This window comes from Habropoda laboriosa, unplaced genomic scaffold (assembly GCF_001263275.1).
Source record: "Habropoda laboriosa isolate 0110345459 unplaced genomic scaffold, ASM126327v1 scaffold9, whole genome shotgun sequence".
NCBI classification, from domain to species: Eukaryota; Metazoa; Arthropoda; class Insecta; order Hymenoptera; family Apidae; genus Habropoda; species Habropoda laboriosa.
Genome location: NW_017100191.1, coordinates 2,419,864 through 2,443,078, shown reverse-complemented (window position 1 = coordinate 2,443,078; position 23,215 = coordinate 2,419,864). Strand labels below are relative to the sequence as shown.

The window sequence follows — 23,215 nt, the reverse complement described above, 5'->3', positions numbered from 1 at the left end:
TACTGAGACGGTTTAATTTAGGGTGGGCATAGTGCACTCGTTCCAAATCAGCTCACAATATACAATAATAAATCAACTAACTACTTAACATGCAATTCATGCAAATTCGTTGGATGGTAAATTATTAGTAAACAAAATAGCAAGTCATAAAATAAATTCAATATCAGAGAAAATATATGAAAAATTTAAAATTAATTTCAATTGCTCAAAGTCATTTCAATATCCTATTCGACAAGTCTGAAGAACAACGATGACTAAAATTCAAATGTTTATTTCCCTAAACCTTCAAAATAATTTCGAAATATTTTATTCGAAGCGGAGTATTCCAAGTCAGTATCGATAATTGAAGAAATTATTTGATTGTATTTAAAAGAACCGAAAGGAGAATATTTAAAGTCTGATATTAAATGTCTAGCAAGTACCAGTAATTGGTAAAATGATTTATATTTGTTTTAAAAGGAAAATTTCTAATAGGTATTAGTTAAAATGAATTGTTATTCAGTCTATTGTATTGAAATTCTAATTGATTCTAATGTATACAAGTGTTACAAGAAGGCTGAGTGTGTACAGGGTGGACATAGGCTAGCTAGTAGCCCCCGACCACTCTATGAACTTTAACGTCTATACTCGAAAGTGTATCGTCAACACTAACACGTTACCCAGATTATCCAAAAATTGAAGAAGTTACTTTTAAAATTGAACATTCTACGGTGTTTCGAGAGATTTGATAATCATAGTCGAACCTTAAACGAACGTTCAAACGAAGAAAATTTTCCAAAAATCATTTCGTACGTTATTAATCGATAAAACAAAAATTCATTGTTGAAAAATAAATATTTCCTGAAAATCTTCATCTTCCATACAAGATTCAAGATTTTCCCTAATTAAGAGTAATTTCAAAAGATTATCTGTATAAGCTATTATTTCAATACGCGATGCACTGACTCTAGTATTTACTAAAATTCAAAAATTCTCGTATAAATTCCGAAAATAGATTATTAATTACGGTAAACTACTGAGACGGTTTAATTAAGGGTGGGCATGGTGCTGCTTTAGTTTGAAATGATTTATAAACACATAATTAACAGAGGAAAAACCGTGAAACGGCAAAACGTCTACATTCTAATTGTTATAACATGTAAACAGAACTTTAAATTTAGTGTAAACAGAAAAAATATATAATACAATTTATTTCACGGTATTGCAACAAATAAACGTTGAATCAATATTTAATTCGTATAAAAACAATTATTTAACGTAATAATTTTACCTTCACTATGGCTATTTTTAATCTACGACCACAGGTCAACCTGATTTCTAATCCTTACGAACTTTAAATTCAGTCTAAACTGAGAAAATATATAATACAATTTATTTCACGGTATTGCAACAAACAAACGTTGAATAGATTCTTAATTCGTATAGAAACATTTATTTAAAATAATAATTTCACCTTCACTATGGCTATTTTAAATTTACGACCAAGGGTCAACCTGATTTTTAATCCTCCGAACTTGATTTCACAACGAGAAAGTAATAAGATCGTTGAAACGTACTTATTTGTCAAAGAAACTTGCAAAAATGTATAAATAATAATATGTAATGTTTTAACAAATTTTTGGAAGTATAAATTAATAATAAAATTGTGAAAATTAATAAATTATACGTTATTATAACATTAATAGAATTATGACTAAACCGAAGTTCGAAGTCGAGTATTTAAAGTCTGATATTACGTGCCTAGCGAGTGCCGGTAATTGTTAAAATTTGTTTAATAATTAGTAATAGAAATTCTAATTGATTCTAATGTATACAAGTGTTACAAGAAGGCTGAGTGTGTACAGGGTGGACATAGACTAGCTAGTAGCCCCCGACCACTCTATTCACATCTCAGAACCTTCAGGTCAAAATACGCCGCGAAGTGTCTAGGGCCCAGTATAAAGGGTAAATGATTTCGCGGGACATCGGCGGGTCCTTATATACCTGCGGTACCCTCTCCCCAAAGTCATTAGCAAAATCGTCGGTTAGGTCAGGCGGGAAATTTTCGCGGGAGATTTTCGCGGGAGATTTCCGATATCGTAACACGGTATAATTTATCAATTTTCACAATTTTATAACTTTAAGTAGTTCGTAAGATAAAGTTAGTTAATTCTAAGATAGAAAATTGAACACTATGTGCGCGTTTCTTAATAAAATACCTTGAAAAATTATTCAGATACTATGTTAGATATGAGAGTTCCATTTAACATCAAATTTTAACATCGATCTGTCAATAGCAAATTAGCAATCAATTGCCTACGAAACACAAAGAAGAATTTCTTCAATTTTCTGGCATAAAATTTCACAAGAAGTAGCAGTAAAGGAAGATTAAATAAGAAATGCAATTCTGTGACAAATTTTTCCCAAACAGTGTTTTTAATGTGTTACACAATAAAAAGTTACATTACGTGGTAAGATACTGTATCTCATCTTATATATTTTACTTTTCAAACATTTGTATCAGACTTTTCTGCGATTTTTCAATTGCATTACGCATTATTGCAATAATTTCTATCGTTACATTTAATTCTAATTGTTTAGCAGCTTTTCTGCTGCTATCGACCCTACATTTTACTGACACTTGTGGAATCGAACCTACATTTTTTTCTTGATGTGGAGGTAGGCCGACTCTATGTGCTAAACAATTGGCAACCAAACGGTGGCTCGCTAAAGCGATATATTATGAAATTAAATTAATCACTCAATAAGTTTTAACGTTAGATTGTTTCCTCGATATGGCCATGGTGGTCATCAGTGACTGGAATACCTCAAATGTTTAGAATAATTAAAATAAAGTAAATGTTGTCAACTAAAAGTTTTGAACTTCGTAGCTAACTAGACATTATTTTCAATTGAAAAAAAGAATTATAAAGCTTAATACTATAATCCTATGCTTAAAATGTATTTTCTTGTGGCCGCCTGACAGCAACCTGTAAATCTGGCGTGACAGTGAACGTGTTAATAAGTAAATGTTGTTCAAATTATGTCATGTTTTATGTCATTTTCATCAGAAAAATCTCATCAATATGTTAAGAAATATTTCGGGATACAAGAACGTAAAATTAAAAAAGTTGATATTTAAATCGCTTGGTTGCCTCGACACACGTTTCATGCTTATCTTTTATTCGCTGTCCTTGTCTACGTACAAAGGCGGTCGCGAGGCTCGAAAACGTAGTCCCTGACTGTAGGAGTGTCAGGTTTAGCTTCCTTGCGGTCTGACACTTGTGGAGAATATACTGTATTTCGAGCAACGATTCTTGGAGATCTCTGAGTTTGAATTCAGGAATTTCAGCAACGATTCGTCAATTGTATCATCGTAAGTAGACTGCGGACATTTATGCAATAGCGATACATCAATATACAGTGGAGCCCCGGATTTACGTACTAATTGGTTCCAGAGTGGGCGACGTAAATCGAAAAAAACGTAAGTCGGGGTACGTAGGATAGACACGTACATATGTATGTATGCAAACATATATACACATGTATTTATCAGATCAGGGGTTAGATTTTCTTTGAAATTTATAGAAATGATAAATGGGATCATGTTTAAAGTTTCGAATTCTTTGCTCAAGTAACTTCCAGACTGATTCAGTAAGAACTAAACAGGTGGAGCGTGAAATATCGGTTAAAAACAATGGACTATCGAATTGTGTAGAAACGACGTAAATCGGGAGGACGTAACTCGGGGCCCCACTGTATCCGGAATCTTTTGAACTACGTAAGTACACAAGGGTGTCCAAGTAATCGTGGTGCAATCGGGAAAAGTGTGATTCTTCGTGAAAAAATACGTCGAAATTGTAAACTAAAATTTTTGCATACAAGTTTCATCTTTAAAAACGAAGGAACTGGAGTGATTAGAATTGGCTAGTGAGGTAAATTGGCGTTTGCTTTCCTGGAGCATCGATCATTCTCGACGTAGAAAGAAAGAGAGATAGACAGAGAGATAAATAGATAGATAGATAGATAAATAGAGAGAGAGAATGGAGAGAGAACAGAGAGAGAAGAGAGAAAGAGAGAGAAAGGGAGACAAAGGAGTCTAGAAGACCCTTTTCCTTTCTTTTTTCCTCGTGAAAAATTTCCCTTCGAAACTGGTTCGTACTCACTGTGCTCTGTGGCTGGAGTCTCGTCCACTTGGGTTTGGGTCTTCTGTCGACGTAATAAAGGAATTCCGCCGCCTTTCTTTGGGCACATGGCTGGTTGGACCATGTTGATGCAGTCTGTGTGAGCGTTCGCCTTACAGCTGCGACATCTGACACCTTGGCGGCTGTGACCACGTAGAACCTGGCCACAGGCGTCACATGGGGTGATCTTACGGTAGGTGTGCTCGCGCCAGCAGTGGCCCCCTTCTGACTCTAGGCTTTTTCTTGGAGAAAACAGAATTTTTCGTTGATTTCTAGTAGTTTGTCGAGATTTCGTATCAGAGGGGTCAATGATGTATTTTGGATAAGTGTAATTTTGGTCTCATTTTTAACCCTTTGGACTCCTCCTTTGTCGAGTGTGACTCGACGTCAGTTTTATTCACAGGTACGAATGAAGTAATTTTTAAATTGCCAGTTTAAATATATATGGTATTTTGCAATATTTCTTTTATCTGCATGAGCAATAGGTATACGCATATGAAAAAAAATTGTTTAAATTGTCTTTTGAAGTGCATTTCAAATACAATTCTTAAAATAATAGGGAGCTATTGAAAAGAAACTTAAAACAAAAATTTGGAGTTCAAAGGGTTAATTGAAGCGTTGGCAGAAGTGTTTCTACGGTGTTTCTGAGTATTTCAGATTAGAGGGTTTGATAGTGTGTCCAACGAAAGGTGTATCTTGGTCTCGGTGAAACTAAGAGGTTGTTACGAATCGCAATATCCTTGTTGCGAAACCGATAATTGTCCCTCTGTTTGAGTCAGACCATTTAAGGAATCTACTCGGGATAGGGGACTCAGGTAGTGCACGGAAAATTGATTATTAACGCACAACAATTTGCTATTATGACTGTGTGTTTAGAAATGAACGTGAACAGAGCGCGAATGTCTAAGTTCACTGGTCGTAAAATTGTGCGTGGTGTCATGTTGTGTTCGCTATTTTATAAACTACGTGTGTGTTGTGATTGGTGGTGTGAAGCTGTCGTAGGTGGTGGAAGTGTGTGGCGATTGGTTTTTCGGTGTGTTTGGGGTGTATCTGGTGGTGGTGTGAAAGTGTGGAATTTGTTCTTACATTTGTTATATTGCTTGTCTGAAATTGGTGATGTCGAAAGTTTGTTTTATTATTTAAGGGCAGAGTCATCGAATTTTTGGTGTAATAAAGTAATTTGCCCATGCCGGCTAAGACCTCGTTTTTTAGAAGGTGTTGTCTATTGAAAATACCGATGTTATTGTTCGGCTCGTCGGTACGGCCGAATAACCCAAACGACGACTGTTACGCATGTGACAAGGTGTACTGTCTGACAAACCTACAGTGAAGCCACTGACGTCACAGCCTAGCAAAATGGAGGCAAAATAGGCGGTTCAGGTCATCCCCACTACTCTTGGGTCTTACACTGCCGGCGCTTGAGGGGAAGTTGCGTTGTAAGTAAATGGTTTAGACAAACGAATTTAAGTCAGCTGTCGATAATGTAACACGCTGATAAAAGAACGGAAAATTAAAAATTATTTGGTCGCCTTGTCCTCTTACCTACGTTGGCGCGTAAGACATTTAATAGCGCAGACGTTCATTTCTAAGCGACTCATACACAAATTGTTATTGTAAAGGAAGCCTCAGGAAATGTATTAACATTTTTTAACAGTTAGAATAGTAAAATGTAAATATCTTTTTCCTATTCCTGAATAATAAAAGTAGATTTCGGCGCATTAAAAAATTGCTTAAGGAGCTAAAACATTGCTGGCTGCAATGAAAAATAGCGTGCCACCACAGACCGACAGCAAATAAAAGCCATCAAGCAGCTACTATTTAATATTAAAATTTTGAAAAATTTGACAAAATCAGACAACATGTCGTCATTTTAATCGTAATATTTCGGCTTTGTTTAAAGATAATATTTCGACCTTGGGCTCATTTCATAGCAATAAACATAGCAATAATCGCTGCTAAAGTTTCAATTGCTAATTTGACACTGTTCCCACTCGTAGAATAATTTTGAAAAAATACCATTGGATTGCTTGAATTTTAACCTGTAAAATAAGCTTATCGAAATAATAGAGAAATTTTGGGAACATGGGATAAAAAAATAAAGTTTACCATGATGCACGTCGTTTGGCGTCGCGCAGGCATCTGTTCGCCTGTTTATGATGTCTGCGCGACTTAAACTTAATTTTTTTTCGAGCGCTTGAAAATATCAATTATCGACTGCTCGAACGAGACCCGATCGTCATCTATTGTTCATAGAAGAGTAAGTGCGATAGCCTTCTCCTATCTCTATTGGCCGACTATAAGGGAAGACCTAAGAGTAGCTGCGATAGCCTTATTCTATTCCTATTGGCTTACTAACAGCGAGCCGTCGCAAGTTCCCCTACATCTCCCACTTTTAGGCCCTGTGTGACGTCAGAGTCTTCACTTTAGGTTTGTCGAACAGTACGTTTGAATTGTGGTTTTGTCAAATGTGCTTTTTTAACCCTTTCGTTACTATTGGCGCCTGTAGGAGTTTTGAAAATTTGCTCGCACTATACCGTTGGACCTTTTTGGTGCACTTCCGCCATAATTTAATACTTAACCCTTTGCACTCGAAGGCCCCTTTTTCTGTAAGGAAGTAGCAAAAATTAATATTTTTATTAGAAGTTGGTCCTTTCGAACTATTTCACTGCTGAGATCTCTAAACATGTAGTGAAGAATTCACGGAGGTTCATAGACCTGCTCTCTTGGAAAATATCCTTAGAGTTGCCTCTAATGGTCAATATAATGTCGCTTCTTAGTCGCCTCTCGAGTGCAAATCTCGGTTAATTTTATCCTTCACGCACTTCCACCACGCTTGATAAACCGAATTTTAAAATACGGCCAAAATAATAAATTTTGCAGCCGTGGTTAACCCTACTGCGTTCTTCGTTTTGACTGTACACTTAAGACTTTTGGGTCAAAAAGGACCTAAGACCTTATGTGTAATAATTTTTGTTTCCAACGCGACATATGAACCTAGACAATAAACGTTTAAAATAATGTTAAGGAACGTAAACTTGATAACAACAAAAATGACTAAAAATATAAAAAGGCGGCGGGTCAAAAAAGACCCGAAAACCGCTCTAGGTTTAAGAACTTTTCGTCAGTCACCCACGTTGTGCATTAAAATCTGCCGTAGCGAAAGGGTTAAAGATTTTAGGGTAGAGTGTTTGATGTACTTTGCAGAAGGTGGTTTGAGACCACTAGTGACCTGGAAAATGGGTTCTCTGGGCACAGTGTTGAAGATAGTCTTCGAAAAAGTACCTTTAGAAAAATCACTTTCCAGATACTGTTATTAAAGCGGTACTTTAGTAATTATCAGTGGCACAACCTCACCTAGATATGTCGACGACCGTGGATACAGCATGGTACATCGTTTGTTTCCCTCTGTGTTAGTCGAGCATTCACAAAACAACAATTCTGGTTATTCTCAAAAGCAACACTCTAACAAACACACAAGGAAAGAACAAAACAATTATAAATAAAATTAACAACAGAACGTGAAAAATCGTGTCGGTAAGAATAACAGTAGATTAAAAATAAACGTAAGAATGAAAAGAGATTAAAAATAGGTAACACTCTATTCTTTTCTTCTGTTTTTCTTTTTTTCCTTCTTTCAATTCGTTCTCTTTTTCAATGGCTACTGACTTGTCAACTGATGGTGGAGTCGTCGGGGAACTGGTCTTCAAGCTCTTGAACGCTTTCAGCCATTTATGCTTGGTACTTCCGGTCGAGCCATTCGACATCTTCCGGCTGCTCACCCCATCCGGTTGACCGGCTTCTCCAGCACCGAACAGCTCCTTCTGGAAATCGAAGGAAACGTCAGATGAGATATCTGCTCCGTTAGACTGGAAAATGCCTAAGTAGACTCAATTTCCTCTCCTGCTCCCCGCTAATGTGACAAAATTCCCAGACGATCTCTCCTCCTTTCTATAAACGCTTCGAAATTACGACTGTAACGCCATTATCGAATCAACTGATTAAGATAATTCGCCTCCATTGGAAGATCAGCTGTCAGTTATTTTTTGCACTTTAATAAATGGGGGGCTAAAAATTATTTTTTCCTCTTCGAATGGATCCTCTCGGAACAAAGTGTTCCACGGAGTGTAAACTTTGGACCACAGAATTTTCTACCCCCTTAAGCTTATCATCTGAACTTTCTGTGGAATGCAAAATTTTCTTTTCACAGTGTTTTTTCTTTTTCCGAAATTCGAATTTTTCTATTTCACCAATTTTTTAAATTGCAAAATTTTCCACATTTCCCCAATTTCCCAGAATCGAAAACTTTCCATTTCGAAATTTGATATTTTCTTACAATTCCACGATCTTTATTTTTACTTTAAATCTGTAACAACACCGCGTTGAAAAATTAACACTGTAAGCACAATAAACTAATACAGGTTATGGTGTATTATTGGATTTATCTGGGGTATCTCGAGCTGTCTGACAAGTTTCCTTCCCTATAACGTGAAACGTCCAACCAATGGAAATAACCGAGTTTCTGCACGAGTTGTTTGACGTTTCGCGCACGGCCAACTGGTAAATAGATATCCAATGAAAAAGGAAGGCAGAACACTTTTAATGCGAGAGAACAGCTGCTATTAATTGGATTTTACCGAGAACATCCAGCGTGATACAATTTTTCAATTATTTCTTAAACTCGACATTTTCAATTTGCAATAATTAATCGTCAAATAACACGCTACCTATTTGTTCGTTAATTCATTAATTCAGAAATGTGTATTAATCACATGTTCAATTAAAGCAAACGTTAATTAACCTTCTGAAATCCGAGCAATTTTTGTAAAATTTTCTTCATACACATTTGCGAATGTGAATATCATCAAAATAAGAATTTAACAACATTTAGATTTTTATATGTAGGTTAATTGAAAATTTGAAGAGTCAAAAGTGTGAATGAGTGCTACGGCTCGAAGGGTTAAATGTACACCAACGTAATATCAACAATCGTAAAATAATTCTAACAATTTGACTAAAATCATTTTTCTCCATTCATCCTGTTTAATTGTCTAATTAATTTCAACGACCATCGAAACGTTGCTGTAGCTTAGATTGTTATCGATCCCAAACAGACCATTGTATGCCTGTAGACTACATATATACCGTGTGCTGGATATACTGTACGGGCTCCATTCATAAAGACACTAAAGGTGCATCGACCAGCCAACCGAACCCGACGCCGCGGCATTGCTATACAATATATTATTCAATAGACTCCAAGTATATCAATCCGAGAACACCTGGAAGAACCATCGGCCACGAAATCCGTCACACTTTCACTTCGTCCCTATTCCACTCCAATTCAATCCAACGAACAAATTCCGAGAAACCAGCACCAAACGAAAAAAAAGAAGAAAAAAAAAATAGAATTCCCTCTATTGTACATGGAACGAGAGGAAACGACACTCTGCGTCCACGCAGCCTCGTAAAACCACGACACAGGGTGCACAAAGTGGTCCTCGAAGAGTCCATTCTTCCAAGCTAGCAATAGGCACTCCCCAGGACCTCTTTATCCACCGAACAACAAATCGCACTGGACACGTGTCTATCTTCACGTCTGCCACGTGTGCGTGCGTGTGTCATCCAACTATAGATAAAACAACCATCAAACACCTTGTGTCACGTGTCGAGACATCATGCACCAGCTGAGTCGCAGGGGACCCCGTCAGCTGAGACCTAAATTCGCCAATAGAGACACTCGTTCCTCGCTGATTCCTACGGATTCATCATCACTGGCACAAAATCATCCCGTCAGATCCTCACTCAAACAGCACATTGTACATTTGGTCGTCGAGGACCCACGGGTGTAGCACAAAAACCGCATAGCAACCCGACACTGGCTGGCCCAGAGTCAACAACGGAACGGATTCACCAGAGCGAAAGCACTCGGCAGGCGAGGAAACGTTCCGATCCGTTTCTAAGTTCGACAGGTGTGGTCACTGTGACCTGGATTCACGGTAGAAAGTGAAAGGGGACAGGTGTTTCCAGGTCTACGAACGGATACTAACGACTCGTGTGCGCAGCGTTGTCCAGCCCATTTTCACGTAGGTCCAGCTAGACTCCTCCTGCCACCCTGACCTAGGAGAGCGGACTCGAGGCCAGGAATGGATTTTCAGACGGTCGCCGCGACGGGTGACCCAGTTGTGAGGGCGCATGTCGCGCGATTGCCCCTGGCCGCACCAACGCGACGGTCCTGCGTCTGCGGCTTTCATTTCTGACCCTGCTTCGACTAACACTTACGAGGATCAGTGTATGGTGAATAAAGGAAGGGGGGTTGGGGGGATGGAATGATTAGGTTCAACGGCGAACGGTCGTTTTCGGTCTTCGATTGATGGTTCTCGTGGTTCTTGATGTTTCGTGGAGTTTCCGGAGGTTCAATGTTGAAGAAGAATTTGTAGGTGACTGGAGGAGTATTTTGAGAGGATTAGAACGATTTCGATCTCTTGGAAGGCACGATACTCTTTTGCTGTGTTTCTTTACATTCTTGATCGTGGGACTTTTGGAGATTCGGTAATCAGTAATCCTTCTTTGATCCTTTAATTTGCGAAGCTAATTGAAAATTTACAAAAGTAAACGTTTCAACTGCCTTTAAATGTAGAAATGTTAGTTGCTAAACCGAATATCGTAGAATGTCTGTATCATTTCCCTTTTCTAAAGGAATGCAAGCTGCAGTATTACAGTAAACCTAAGAACTACTTCGTGAAGATCATAATGTAACTCTAGCTCCTGTTTACACATGTATGCATAAACCTCCATTGAGGTTTCCTGAATAAAAAAAGAAAAAAAAAATTTGATGTTCTGTGAGTGTTTTCTTATCTGGAGTTGTTGGTTAAAAACGTGGAAGAAAGGCACACAGGAGCCTTAAGGAGTAGTTTCAGTGGGCTAGAAGTATTCTGCTAATTGCATGGTCCTTTTTCTTGTCCTCTGAGAAGGCATAACACCTTTCACTCTTTTGGGTGCTCTCCTAGTCCTGGAATTTCTACTATTTTCGGAGACTCTGAAAAACTTCCGGTTAATTTTAAGGGTTCCAGTTATTACGCTGGTACTGAAGCATCGGTAGAAGTTTCTAAACAAACTGAAATAGTTCTGCTAATTGATAGACACTTTTCGATCCCTTGGTTCAACTCAGCTTCCTGACTTTTTTTTATTTCCGACTGTCTTCGAAGATAATGACTCTTGAAACGATTTAAGAAGGGCCGATAGGTGGTTTCGATTGTCGTGAAAATTGCAACACACCGTTAAATTGTTTAATACGCGTGTCTACACACCATTTTGCTAATTAGCGTACCTTTTCTTACTCCTTTCTTTTGATGCTTTTTGAAGTTTCTGCTCGCCATAAAGGCTGAAGAAGAGCTAGTAGCAGTTCTGAAAAGTATTCCGAGGTAGCTGGGACAATTCTACTAATTAGTAGACTCTCTTTGGTACTCTGAATTACGTGACCTCTTTAGACTTTTGGCTACTTTTTTGCTCTTTCAATTGGAACTATTTCTGAGTAGCCTGGGGGAATCCTACTTGTTATAAAGGCCTTCAAAAAATTGGCAACTTATTTACAGAAGGATTCTAGACCACTTTCTTAATTGCCGTGCTATTTCAAGTCCTCCAATTAACGTAGTTTTATAATCTTTTTGCTCCCATAGATAACACAAGTTTTTTCGCCTGTTTCACTACCTTTTTCATGTTTCTCTTATTAGGCTTCGTTTCCAGGTTCCATAGAAATCCTGATCCTCCATTCAACATCATTTTTTCACCTCTCTACGCTCTATCCGCCCCTCAATTTCTTCGCAATTTTTCAGGGAACTCCCAATTACCAAGAAACTCGATTACATCGTTCCAAGAAAATTCTCCCACAACTCCGCGTTCAAACATTCGAAAATGAAAAAAGAAAAAAGTAGCAGGAATTAAAATACCACTGAAATATTCCGATCCGAACCGTTTTCTCTCCGGTTCCACGAAACTGGAACAATTTTTAAATCCCGGTGATATCGATCAGTCACGTTTTTTTGAATATTTCAGTGGAATGTTTCCAATTGGAAACAGGTTATAAAAATAAAACGAAACATTTTTTTTCTCTCCGATAAAAATGTTATCCCTTAATATCCCTCTCCTTGCCTCTTTCTAGAATCACCAGAATTCTTTGAAATCTTGTATTCCTAGAATCGTCCGAGCTCCCGACAGATCCATTAGATAAAGCAAACTTCTTCGTTTCCACGAAGCAATCGAGGAAGAGGTGGAAGCCTAATGCGAAGGAAATTGCCCGGACGGATCGAAGGAGGCAATTATCGATATCTGGACAGTCTGTTCCATAGACACTCTTGTCTGGTGGCCGCTGACAGGTCCATTAGGACGTGTCTTGTTCAAAATTTTAGCAGGACTTGGCCCCGAGTATCGATCCAAACCGTTGAAAGCGCGCCGATTAAACCAGCTCGCTTCAATCTCTAATCTGTATGCCTACGTGGCCAATTCTAAGGATCTATGGGATCACTGTGGCACCTCTATTGTCGAACAAGCTTGTGAGGAACTATGATCGAACAGTTTGATCGAGCAGTAGCAAATTTTCAAATTCAATTGTTCGTATATCTTACAAGGAATGTGTGTTCTATTTTTTCTTCTTTTTTATTTAATTTTAGGTTAGGTCAGTGGCCATTTTGAACGGGCCTCGTAAATTTGGAACATTTTTCAGATTAATTGATCTCTTTGGACTAATAGAATTTCATTGTTGTTTGTATTGTATATTGTATCGACTTTGTTGCAATTTCTGCATTTATTTGCGAATTTTTTTGTTACGGTGAAAAAGAAATGGTAACAATTTTGAAACTTCTATTCTGTATATCGATGGCGCGTGGATCAGCCTCCATTTTGATATTCAGAGTCTTCAAGGTGGCATCTGAAGGATCAGGATACGTCGCATTCAGGAATTTGGCGGATGTTTGAACGAGGTCAATCGTCCTCGACGAGAATGGTGCATGCGTTTCAAAGTCGTATGCAAATCAATATCATTCAATAGTGAGTCGCGCGTTTAACATGTCTGTCTCCGATTCAACATTGACAGAGAGAGAGAGAGAGAGGAAACCTAGTGAGTCGCGCGTTTAACATGTCTGTCTCCGATTCAACATTGACAGAGAGAGAGAGAGAGAGAGGAAACGAGAGGGAGGATGTGAGGATAAAAAGTGGATCCTCCTCTTTGGTTTCTCACATTCATCCACCTTTATGTTTCCTCTCCATTTCTCCCTTTGTCATTCATTCGTTGCCATTGGCGGATATATTGAATCTCAATGATATTTTTCGACGGTCTTCTTTTCCAACGTCAAACAAACTGGACATACAGAGGTGCACGTGTTTTCTTTGGCCATTGTGAAAGTAAAATGGCAAAAGTGACTTGAATTGGGCGATTCTTTTCTTTATTTTGAAGGTTAGGTTCATCGAAAGGATAGGAAATTTTTGTAAGCTAACCTACAATCTGGATTTATTTCCTTGACTATATACGAATGCTAAACTTCCTAACAATTCTTTTATTTATCTCCTGTAACTTATTATTTCCATAATTTTAGTCTTGTTTTTGTAATTTTTATTAATAAAAAAAAGTGCCTTAAGTTAACCTACAATTTTGTCGAAAATTGCTCAGAGATAAAAAATATTTGGCCCACAGTGTACATATATGCTCGACATAGTTCAGTGAGAGTTTATATTAACATCTTTTCTTTATAATGTGACGTTGTAGTAGACGTCAAGACGAGTTCAATGAGCTATGATACCATGATCTTCGAATAACCTTGAATAGTGAAAAAAAAAAAAGTGAACGTGATCTTGGAATAAACTTCGTTCAAGATGACTATGAGGGGACTTTACTCTTATTATCACTAAATAGATGCAGGTTCTCAAACCATATACACATAACCTCCTTTCAGTAATCTTTTCTTACTCTTAACATCAACGGAAATAATTTAGAAGTTCGTTACAAGCGAGACACCTTGTATATTTGGTGGTAAAAAATCGACAATTTCAAAAATTAGAAAACTTTCACCTACTTTCTGCCTACTTTCGGAGAACACAGTAACTATACAGGGTGTCTCAAATTTGCAGCATAATAATTCAACGAAACACCAAAGTTCAGTTTCCACTTTGACTGTAGTCATTTCTTCTTACTTTCAACAGCAGCGGAAATACATTCAGATGTTCAACTTAAATAAGACACCCGTTGTACACACACGTGTACTACTATCCATGCCTGATTGCATTCGTGAACCTAACCTCCAGGCGATCCTCGCCATTTTGCGCCGGTGGCGCGCCTCGAAACATTTGACCGCGATTCCGTCGCGGTTCGAGTATCGACAGATGCGTGTCAAAGCATTCGAGCTCGCTGAAGCGAGCGTTCCACGAATCACGTACACGTTCCTTATCGTGTTTCGAGCTATTTTCGCCTGGTGGATTTACGTCTTTTTGACTCTCTAGCTGCCTCGTTTCGGACCGTTCTCCCCTCCTGCCTTCCCTTACTTCTCCTCCGCCCCTCCTTAATTCATCCTCTTTCCGCTTGGAGAACGAGTGGCCTGAGAAGCTGGCTGTAAAACAGGAAAATTTCGTCTCGCCTGCCTTCCACTGCTCACATGACGACAAAGGACTTTGTATTTCCCAACCTCTTGGCATAGCTGATTTTTTAATGTCGTCCTCGCTTCTTCCGCCTCGGTGATTCCAGTTGAGTTCAATCTGGGTCTCGTATTAAGTTTGCCTGGCGTTGTGTAATAGCTTCAGAGGGAGGTTACGTCACTCTGATATTAAATTTTTAATATTCGAAAGATTTTAGAGGTATTATTGTTGGATTAGAGGTTAGGTTGCTCGTTTTGGATCTTAGTTTCGTGGATATACATGGGTTTTGAAAGAATTTAAATATTCCCCGAGGAATAGTTTCAACGACCTGAATTTGTTAACCTCAAATATTTTTCCATAACCTCAAAAAGCAGTCTACTATAGTTACTTTGGGTGTTAGAATTTTCTAGGGACTGTGAACTGTTATTTTCACCAATTTAGTAAGTACTGTGTATTCCATATTTGACTTCCAAAAATATTCTGGAAATTCCTGAGAATTTTTCCTTCGCAGAATTGTTCAGAAACTAGGGAAGTTTCTTGAACAATGTTTTCTTCACAACCTTCAAAAAATTCCCCACTATATTTCACTATAATCCTTCTAATCACAGTAATAATAGATCTCTGTTTATCAATCCTCCAGTTCTACCAATTTAAAGTTCTCAAATTTTTTTAGGCAGCAGCAAAGTTTTTCACACAATCCTTCTTTCCTAATGTCAAAAACTCCTTCGCTATACTTCACTGTAATTCAATTAATCACACCTATCTTATATTCGCAAACCGAAAAATATTAATATTTCTATCCTCGTTAATTAAAAATTCTCAAATCCATTCGGTAATTACAAAATTCTTCCCCTACCTCAACAATTCTCTAATTATACCTCTCTCAAATTTCCCTCAGTCCTCACAATCACCGTCTAACCCCCAACTAACCTTCTTGCAAAGTGAATATTATTTTTCCAATACGATGGTTCCTCCACTCGCTCAGAACCAGCAATCTCTCCACAGAATCCAATATGGCGGATGCGTGGAATGGCGCGAATCACTCTAGACGAGGCACAGAACTGTCGTGGCACGTGCAGGTGCATTGTACTTGGCTGTACGCGGGCCCGTGGAAGGGAACAATGGGAGGCTCGTGCTAATTTTAATCGGCTCAGCCACTCAACTCGAGTGAAACGACACGAATACACCGCGACGGGACTCGGTTCTTTTCCTCGACAACCTCGAGATCGACAAGTTCCCTTTGTGCATTTTCCTCGATTGGACAACGAGGACGATACCTCGGTGTCACGGATTGCCCCTTAGTCGTTCTTCCATCCACTCGACTGGCTATTAGGCGGATGGATTGAGGATAATGCTTTTGCTGACGGATGATCGCGATTCCATTGCTCGATGACAAACTGCGAGGAGGGGGAGTATACGGGTTCGGGGAGAAGAAATGGATTTTAAATGGACGATTCGTAGAGAACGTTCTTTCGTGTGATTGCTAGATTTTTATAGATACTTCAATTCAGTTCTTTCTATAGAGATCGATTAGATTGGCTTCTTGCAGGTTACGGTTGTGGGTGTTGAGAATTTTTCAGAGTCCAGGAGAAGAGCAATTTGTATGGTGATTTTGTAAGATTGTGTTTGTATGAAAAAATTTGTGAATGTACTCCAAAGATGGATACGTACGTGCGTAAAATTATGGTGTAACAAAAATTTATAGCTTTTTTTTTTTTTTGAAAAAGAAATTGCTCTCAGCTGTTTGAGTGAACAGCTTTTTAATGAATTATCGCATTTTTGGCCGACACCTGAAATTGCTTCTGAGAAATTGGCACACCTGCACAGATTATTATTGGAATGTCCTTGATGGATTTAATAATGAGTGTTGATTAGTAATTAGCGAGGTTAATAATTGGGAACAGATCTAACTTGTACGTATCATTTTTCTTAACTTTGCTAAAATGTTATGACCAGACGCGAAAAAATTCCCTATAATTAAATTGGTACACTTGTAGAAACATGTTTCACGTCACAATTTAAATACATCAAATTTCCTAGCCTCAGAAAAATTGTACTTTCGTCAAAGAATGCTCTATACCGTAACACGTGCCTAACAGTGTCGCATGATAAATTCCCTACGTAGTTACAGACATTGGTATCGCGTTTTTTCACGCCTGAAAGGATTCCCGAATAAAGTGACGCGTTCATCTAAAGGAAATCGTTGATGCAAACGAATAGTGCGCGAAAATCGGTGATTCTTTTTCCTCTGTGACGTCATCTCTAGGGGATCTGTCACAAATCCAATCTCGAAGTCGTAGAACGACTTCTCTGCTATCACACACACACATACACACAAATCTAGTTCCCTTGTATCGAAGACACGGAAACTTTCACGTCGCGAATGAAAAAAGTTTCTACAATGCTTGTCGCGGTTTTCCAAACAAGAACCAACCATAAAAGTGGCAAGTTTTTAACTAGACTGCACGAAAGAGAACTTTCGATACGCTAGGGACATTACGTTGACGACACTGGCGTGTCACAATTTGCGAGAGGACCTTCGATACTCGCTAATAGCATTCTGTCTACTTTTTCTCCCACGATAGATCTCCTAAGGCGTTCGTTTAAACTCCCCCGGCAAAATAAAGAGAGAAAAAAAGTTACTAGGTATAGTGAAAAAGTAGCAATGCACACCGATCGAAAAACTGCGCAATTTCTTCTTCTAGAATGTGCTAAATCCAAGTGAAATTATCGTTACATCTGAATATCATCGTGCGGGAAGCAAGTAGTATTGCCAAAAGTTGTTCCCCAAAGTCCCTAAATCTCCGCAGTGCAACCAACCGACGAAAAACATATTTTAAGAGAACCAATTAACCGGGCTCGCAATTTTTCACGTTCGAATGCCAGCGATACTCATAAAACGGGGATCTCTTGTTCAAATTTCCAGAGCAAAAGGCAAAGAAATTCAACTTCGAACGTCGGTTTAAAGACAGTTAGAGGTTTTCGCGTCGGTTTTCATCTCGCCCACGACGTTTGCAGGCAAACAATATCCATTGAAATACCTGTGCTTGCACAGCTGCTAGGTAGAGTTGCGCTTCTCCTAGCTCGAAACGTTTCATAGAGATATCTTCCTGTAGCTCGGCCACTTTGGTGTAAAGATTGCTTTCGGCACTCCTGTAATCAAAAAGAAGGGAAACCGTTTAACGATTCCGGTTTCGTGGAATTGAGGTTTGAACCGTCGAGTAGTTCCCCTCCCCTTCTTTCATCGTTCCCTCACAGGAGCTGCCGCGCAGCTCGCCAACCTCTGCGAGTCGCCTTTGTAACGTGTTTACCTTTAATAAATGGAACGAACCAGCGGGAAGGCGAAACGGGGGGTATTTAGAACGAATTCTTTCTTGGCTATTAATTATTTTTGCTCCCGATTCTACGTTTCCATCGGTACTCTACGCCAAAGCATAAAGGAAACCTCGAAATATCGCGAAAAATCGTTCCCTCGTGGATTCTGCGTATTACCACCTCGTTTCGCAATATTCGCACCTTTTAATTGGCGAATAAACGCATCCATTCAAGGTTCCAAGTCAGTGTGATTGTAAAAAGGTCTGGTAAAGACCTAATTTCTCTTTGGAATGGTAATCAGATGGATTAGTTTGCTTTCTTCAAGGTGTGCGTAGTGTCCCTCAGGGGCTGCGATACGGGACTTTTACGACCCCGAGGTACCCGAGTACACGGGTCCGGAGGAGGAGTCATCCACTCTCTTAATTGGGAGCGGAGCATGCCCCAAGTACTTGTGTGAGTCGCCGGGGCCGCAGGCTCAGCCGGGTGGGGGACTCGGCGGGCATTATCCGCGGCCCGCAATGGAGGCGTCGCCGGTGTGGTCCCGACGGCGCCTCGGTGGTAGAGAAGGGGTCCCTTTGACCCCCTCCGGGACGGCGCCCCTCCCTAACCGAACATCTGAGGGAGGGGCCAGGCATGGGGTGGGTCCGGTTGCGTTCGTCACGAGATCGCGGGCCCACCCCACAACGCCGAGGAAAGACCACCGTGGGGGTTTAGCCGGTAAGAGTCCGGCACTACTCCGTCTCCCTCCCCCGGGAGGCGGGGTATCCATGAGGATGTCTCCCACGTAAAAAAAAAGAAAAAAAAAAGGTGTGCGGAGTGTACCAACTCATTTTGTAGCTTTGGCTGTTTTAATATTTAAAAAAAAATGCATCCACTCAAGCAACCAGGTCAGAATGATTACAAAAAGGTTAATTAACACGTTTGCTACCAGCGTCACATGTGTATGACGTACCAATTCCCACGATAGAACGGTACTGTCTACGTGTAATACATCATAAAAAATGCACAGTTTGAGTATTTAAAAAATATTAGGTGTGCATAAGTGCAGGCATCTGTCGTATTACGTAAAACTGAAAGAAATATAGATATCAAGAATGTAAGTGAAAATAATTCGAAGGATAGCGGGCGACAGCGAACGTGTTAAGAACTACTTTTTACGTAGAACGGTACTTATGCTCACTTTCGTTGCATGCGGATCAGAGCATCCAGGGCATCCTGGAGTCTTGTGATCTCTTGAGTGAGATTGTCGTGTTCCCGTCGTAGGTTTTCCATCATTGGTAGGCTACTGGTCCCCACTGGAGCCAGTTCATCCCTCAGAGGCGGTATCTGATTGATCCTTTCAGTGGACACTCTCTCTGGAGGGGCTGGTGCCACGAAGAGTCGCTTTGCGGGCTTCTTCGATAGAGTTGCGGAGGCTCCTAGGGTTCGTGCCAGAATCTGCGCGTAAAATCTTAGTTACGGATAGACTAATCTAACCTTGGACCAGTATTTCTAGCTGTCACGAGGGAATCTTCTGAATAAGAGGCTTTTACAGCCGTATACTAAGTTAATTCTTTTCTTAGTTCACTCTACCACCTGTGTCTAGTGGAATGGTACAGACAGAGTTTGGAAAATAATTAGAACAGATGCTAAGAAGACTCTAGGCTAATTTCTTGGCCATGTTCTAGCTAACGTCGAAGAATTTTATAAATCGAAGTCTTTTATAGCTTAACACTAATTCTAATCCCTCACTGTACCACCTCTACCAAATGCAATAGCTCGTTCAGAGTTCAAAAATTATCGAGAATAGGGATGGATAGTTACATACTAACTCTGCTCCCACCTTAGCTCACATTTCCACTCTCGGGAAGCCTTTAGACCTGTATCTTCAGCCAAAATGAAGAAATCTTACAGACGAGAGACTTCTAGAGACCTACACTAACTTTTTTACTTCCCACCAAGTGCAATATGGCTCGATACACACTAGCGGTCCTCTCCCGGTACGGCCAAGGTCCAATTCGACAGTTCTTCTGAATGAACATACACGTGGCAAGAGTGTGTACCTTACCAAAAAATCGGAAAAAACTTATTTCTACACCTAATACCTCTACGTTTGGCTAAAAATGCGACTGAAAAAAAAAAAGAAAAATAGTTTACAACAGTTTACAATCAAAATTGGAATGGAATAACCGGTGGTGAAATATTATTTCCGAAGATAATTTCTGGGACCAAACCGGACCGTGACCGGATCGTTACCCTTAGTGTGAATGGGTACGTTTTAAAGCACATGTGGGCAACTCGCGGCCCGCGACTTCTTTTAGTTTGGCCCGCGATCCGTCCCCGCGAAGTCTTTAAATTTGGCCCTGTAGGTACTGATTAGTATCGTGTTTCATTTTATAATTTTATTTACTAGCCCTTTTTATTTCATATTTAGCCAAAGTTGTATCAAACACATAATCACATACAACATTACATTGGAGGTATTAATATATTGATACATAAAAACACACGCGAAAACCCATTTAGTTTGGCCCTTGACTCGGAGAGAGAACGATAATTTGGCCATAGAACCAGGAAAGGTTGCCCATGCCTGTTGTAAATCATCGAAGAATATTTGGCCGGACCAGGAGCGGACCGCAAGTGCGTATCGGGCCTACCTCCTGTAGCGAGCTTCCTACGCTCTGCCACCAGAGGGACAGACTAACCACAAGTTCTCGCTAGTCCTCATAAAAGCTCCTATTTGTATATATACAATTTCTGACACGAGTCTTTCCAGTCCCTCCCGCGCCTAAGGCACGAGTCTCCTAGAAAGCCTTACTGACGAGTCCACTAAGAGGCCCAGGACGAAACGCCCTAACCTTCCCTTTTCCGCCTTATCCTCTATCACATTCCTACCTCCCTTCACTCCTAAAGAAGCTTTATAAATCACCGAAAACTTGTGCCAAAAGTACCTGTAAGTCGTTCAGCGGCGCGATGACCTGAGCCTCCTTGACGACAGCCTGGTACCGCTTCGTCTGTTCCCCAGCCCGTTCCGCAGCCGCCTCCGACACCCCTGCGACGCATTTGCAGGCCAATCCGCATAACTCCTCGTACACCTCCGCTATCTCGCTGAGAAGATTAGGCAGGCAGTAGGACTGGTAACGTTCCGTGATGGCATTCGTCGCCCTCAATTGAAGCACGTAAGCGTTGTGCGCCTCGAAGTAAACGCGCTTCAACTCTTGCTCGCTGCCATCGTCGATCGTTAACAGCGCTGCGTAAGCGCGCTTGTAATCAGCTCGAGCGCGCTGCAACTTCTTCTCCGTTTCGGCGACCACCTGCTCGTAGGCCTCGCGGCGTGCAAACACCTGAAAGAAGGGGAGTTCATTCGCTGCTCTTTCATTATTTAGGTTGGTGTCTTTTGGTTTCCGGCGTTTGCCGCAGGGTGTATGAATTCAGACGGTTTGAAAAGTGGGGCTCTGGTTAGATGATAGTTTCGGGAACTTCGATTTCCAGATTTGCCTGGATATAATAGTGTAGTATCGTAATTTTAAGCAAGCGTAGTTTTAAGGAAACGTGGCCAGCATAAGAGAGAAAGCGGGCGACGATAGCCAGGCCCAACGGGAGGCCCACGAAGGACCTGGCTGTAAAGTACGGCATGCGAGGGATGGAAGGACAGTGTGTTTGGAAAAGTCGAGAGGCGTGAATAGAAGAAGCGTGTGTCATAGTCAAGTGTATTATAGTTATTCATATATTTTGTTAATCTATATTTCTAATTCCACAACAGGATTCTATTAGAGGTTCCGGAGCTTTTTGAAATAGGTATGATAGCGATTGGCGTGGATTAGATGCAACGTAGGCTGGCTGTAACTTCCGAAATGTAGATTTCTAGGTTCACTTGGGTACATAGAAGAGACCTTTACCTTTTGGAAGTTGGTCTAAGAGTGGCTGCTTTAGATTAGGTACAAAGCAGGCCGACTGTACAAGTTTTGCACTCCAAATTCATCTTTTTACAAATCACATTCATCCTTTTGTAAATTAAATTGAACCGTTTGCGAATCAAATTCGACCCTTTACAAATCAAGTTTTTCTACAACATTGTTATCTTAAGCTTTTGTAACGAAAATAAAATCAAGTGTAAATTTATCGTTAAGAAATTCAAAATTTTATTGTATGTAATATAAAGGTGTAATACTCTTAAATACTTGTTTAATAGTAATTACCAATTCAATGCATGTTTGATTCACCGCAAAGACTGAATTTTGAACATATTTGTACAATTCTAGTTCAGACGACAAAGCAACACCTACCGAATATACCTGACAAATTTCGAGTGGATCGGACTTCTGATTTTTTGGTAATCATGTCAGCCACTTTGAAAAATGCTGTTTCGAGAAAAACGCGTTTAAAGTTTTAACTACAGTATAAGACTACATAAAACCGCTTCCTTTGAAGGCACATATCTCTGCCAATTTTCATAATTAAGCTTTGAAACTTCATAGACACTTTTTCGAGATGTTAAACTATAAGAAAATGCAAAAGGTGTCTTTTTTTTTTTAAATCAAACCTCGTGTATATGTACCTACTCGTCATACTGCGGGATTCCGGACTGAATAATCATTTTTAGGATTTACTTCACGTTCAGTAAGTGCCGCGATACTTACGAATGACTATTCAGACCACACTTCTTTCCAATTACTTTCAAACTAACATGTTTAGCTCACTTGCAAAGTACTCGATTTCTACGTCCATCAAGAGTGACCTTTGCCGTATCCCCTCATCACCCCAGAGTCACTTCAACAGTGACATGTCCAACCCAGTCGAAAAACTAGGTTAACCACAACGATTCATCAGAAAAAACCTCAACTTCTAAACTACAAACTAGCTTCACCCGTCGAATATGACATTCTTTTATTTAATACGTCAAAAAAATTTCGATTTCTGCATTCACAGTGAAGTTTATCAGCAGGTCTGATCTCCTCTTAAAAACACTACGTCAATACCGTCTCTGATGCCTGTCGACGATACAGGGAATCCTAGTAGGGATGAAACAGCCTCATTCAACCAGCAAACACTGGCCACGTGAACGCAATTTTGTCCTTGAGAAGATTACCAATCTATCCTATTTCATCTAACCCAAATTACCTAGCACATCTATACGT

General features: G+C 39.8%; 1 protein-coding gene across 1 annotated transcript in view; it reads right to left on the bottom strand.

Moving 5' to 3' along the window:
* Nucleotides 1-23,215, bottom strand: part of LOC108570114 — a 60,196-nt gene that overhangs the window by 9,110 nt on the left and 27,871 nt on the right. Inside the window, 6 exon segments of the mRNA XM_017931908.1 lie at nt 4,146-4,405; nt 7,518-7,568; nt 7,830-7,984; nt 17,825-17,936; nt 19,279-19,535; nt 21,029-21,421. Of these exon segments, the coding sequence (XP_017787397.1) occupies nt 4,146-4,405; nt 7,518-7,568; nt 7,830-7,984; nt 17,825-17,936; nt 19,279-19,535; nt 21,029-21,421 (1,228 nt within the window).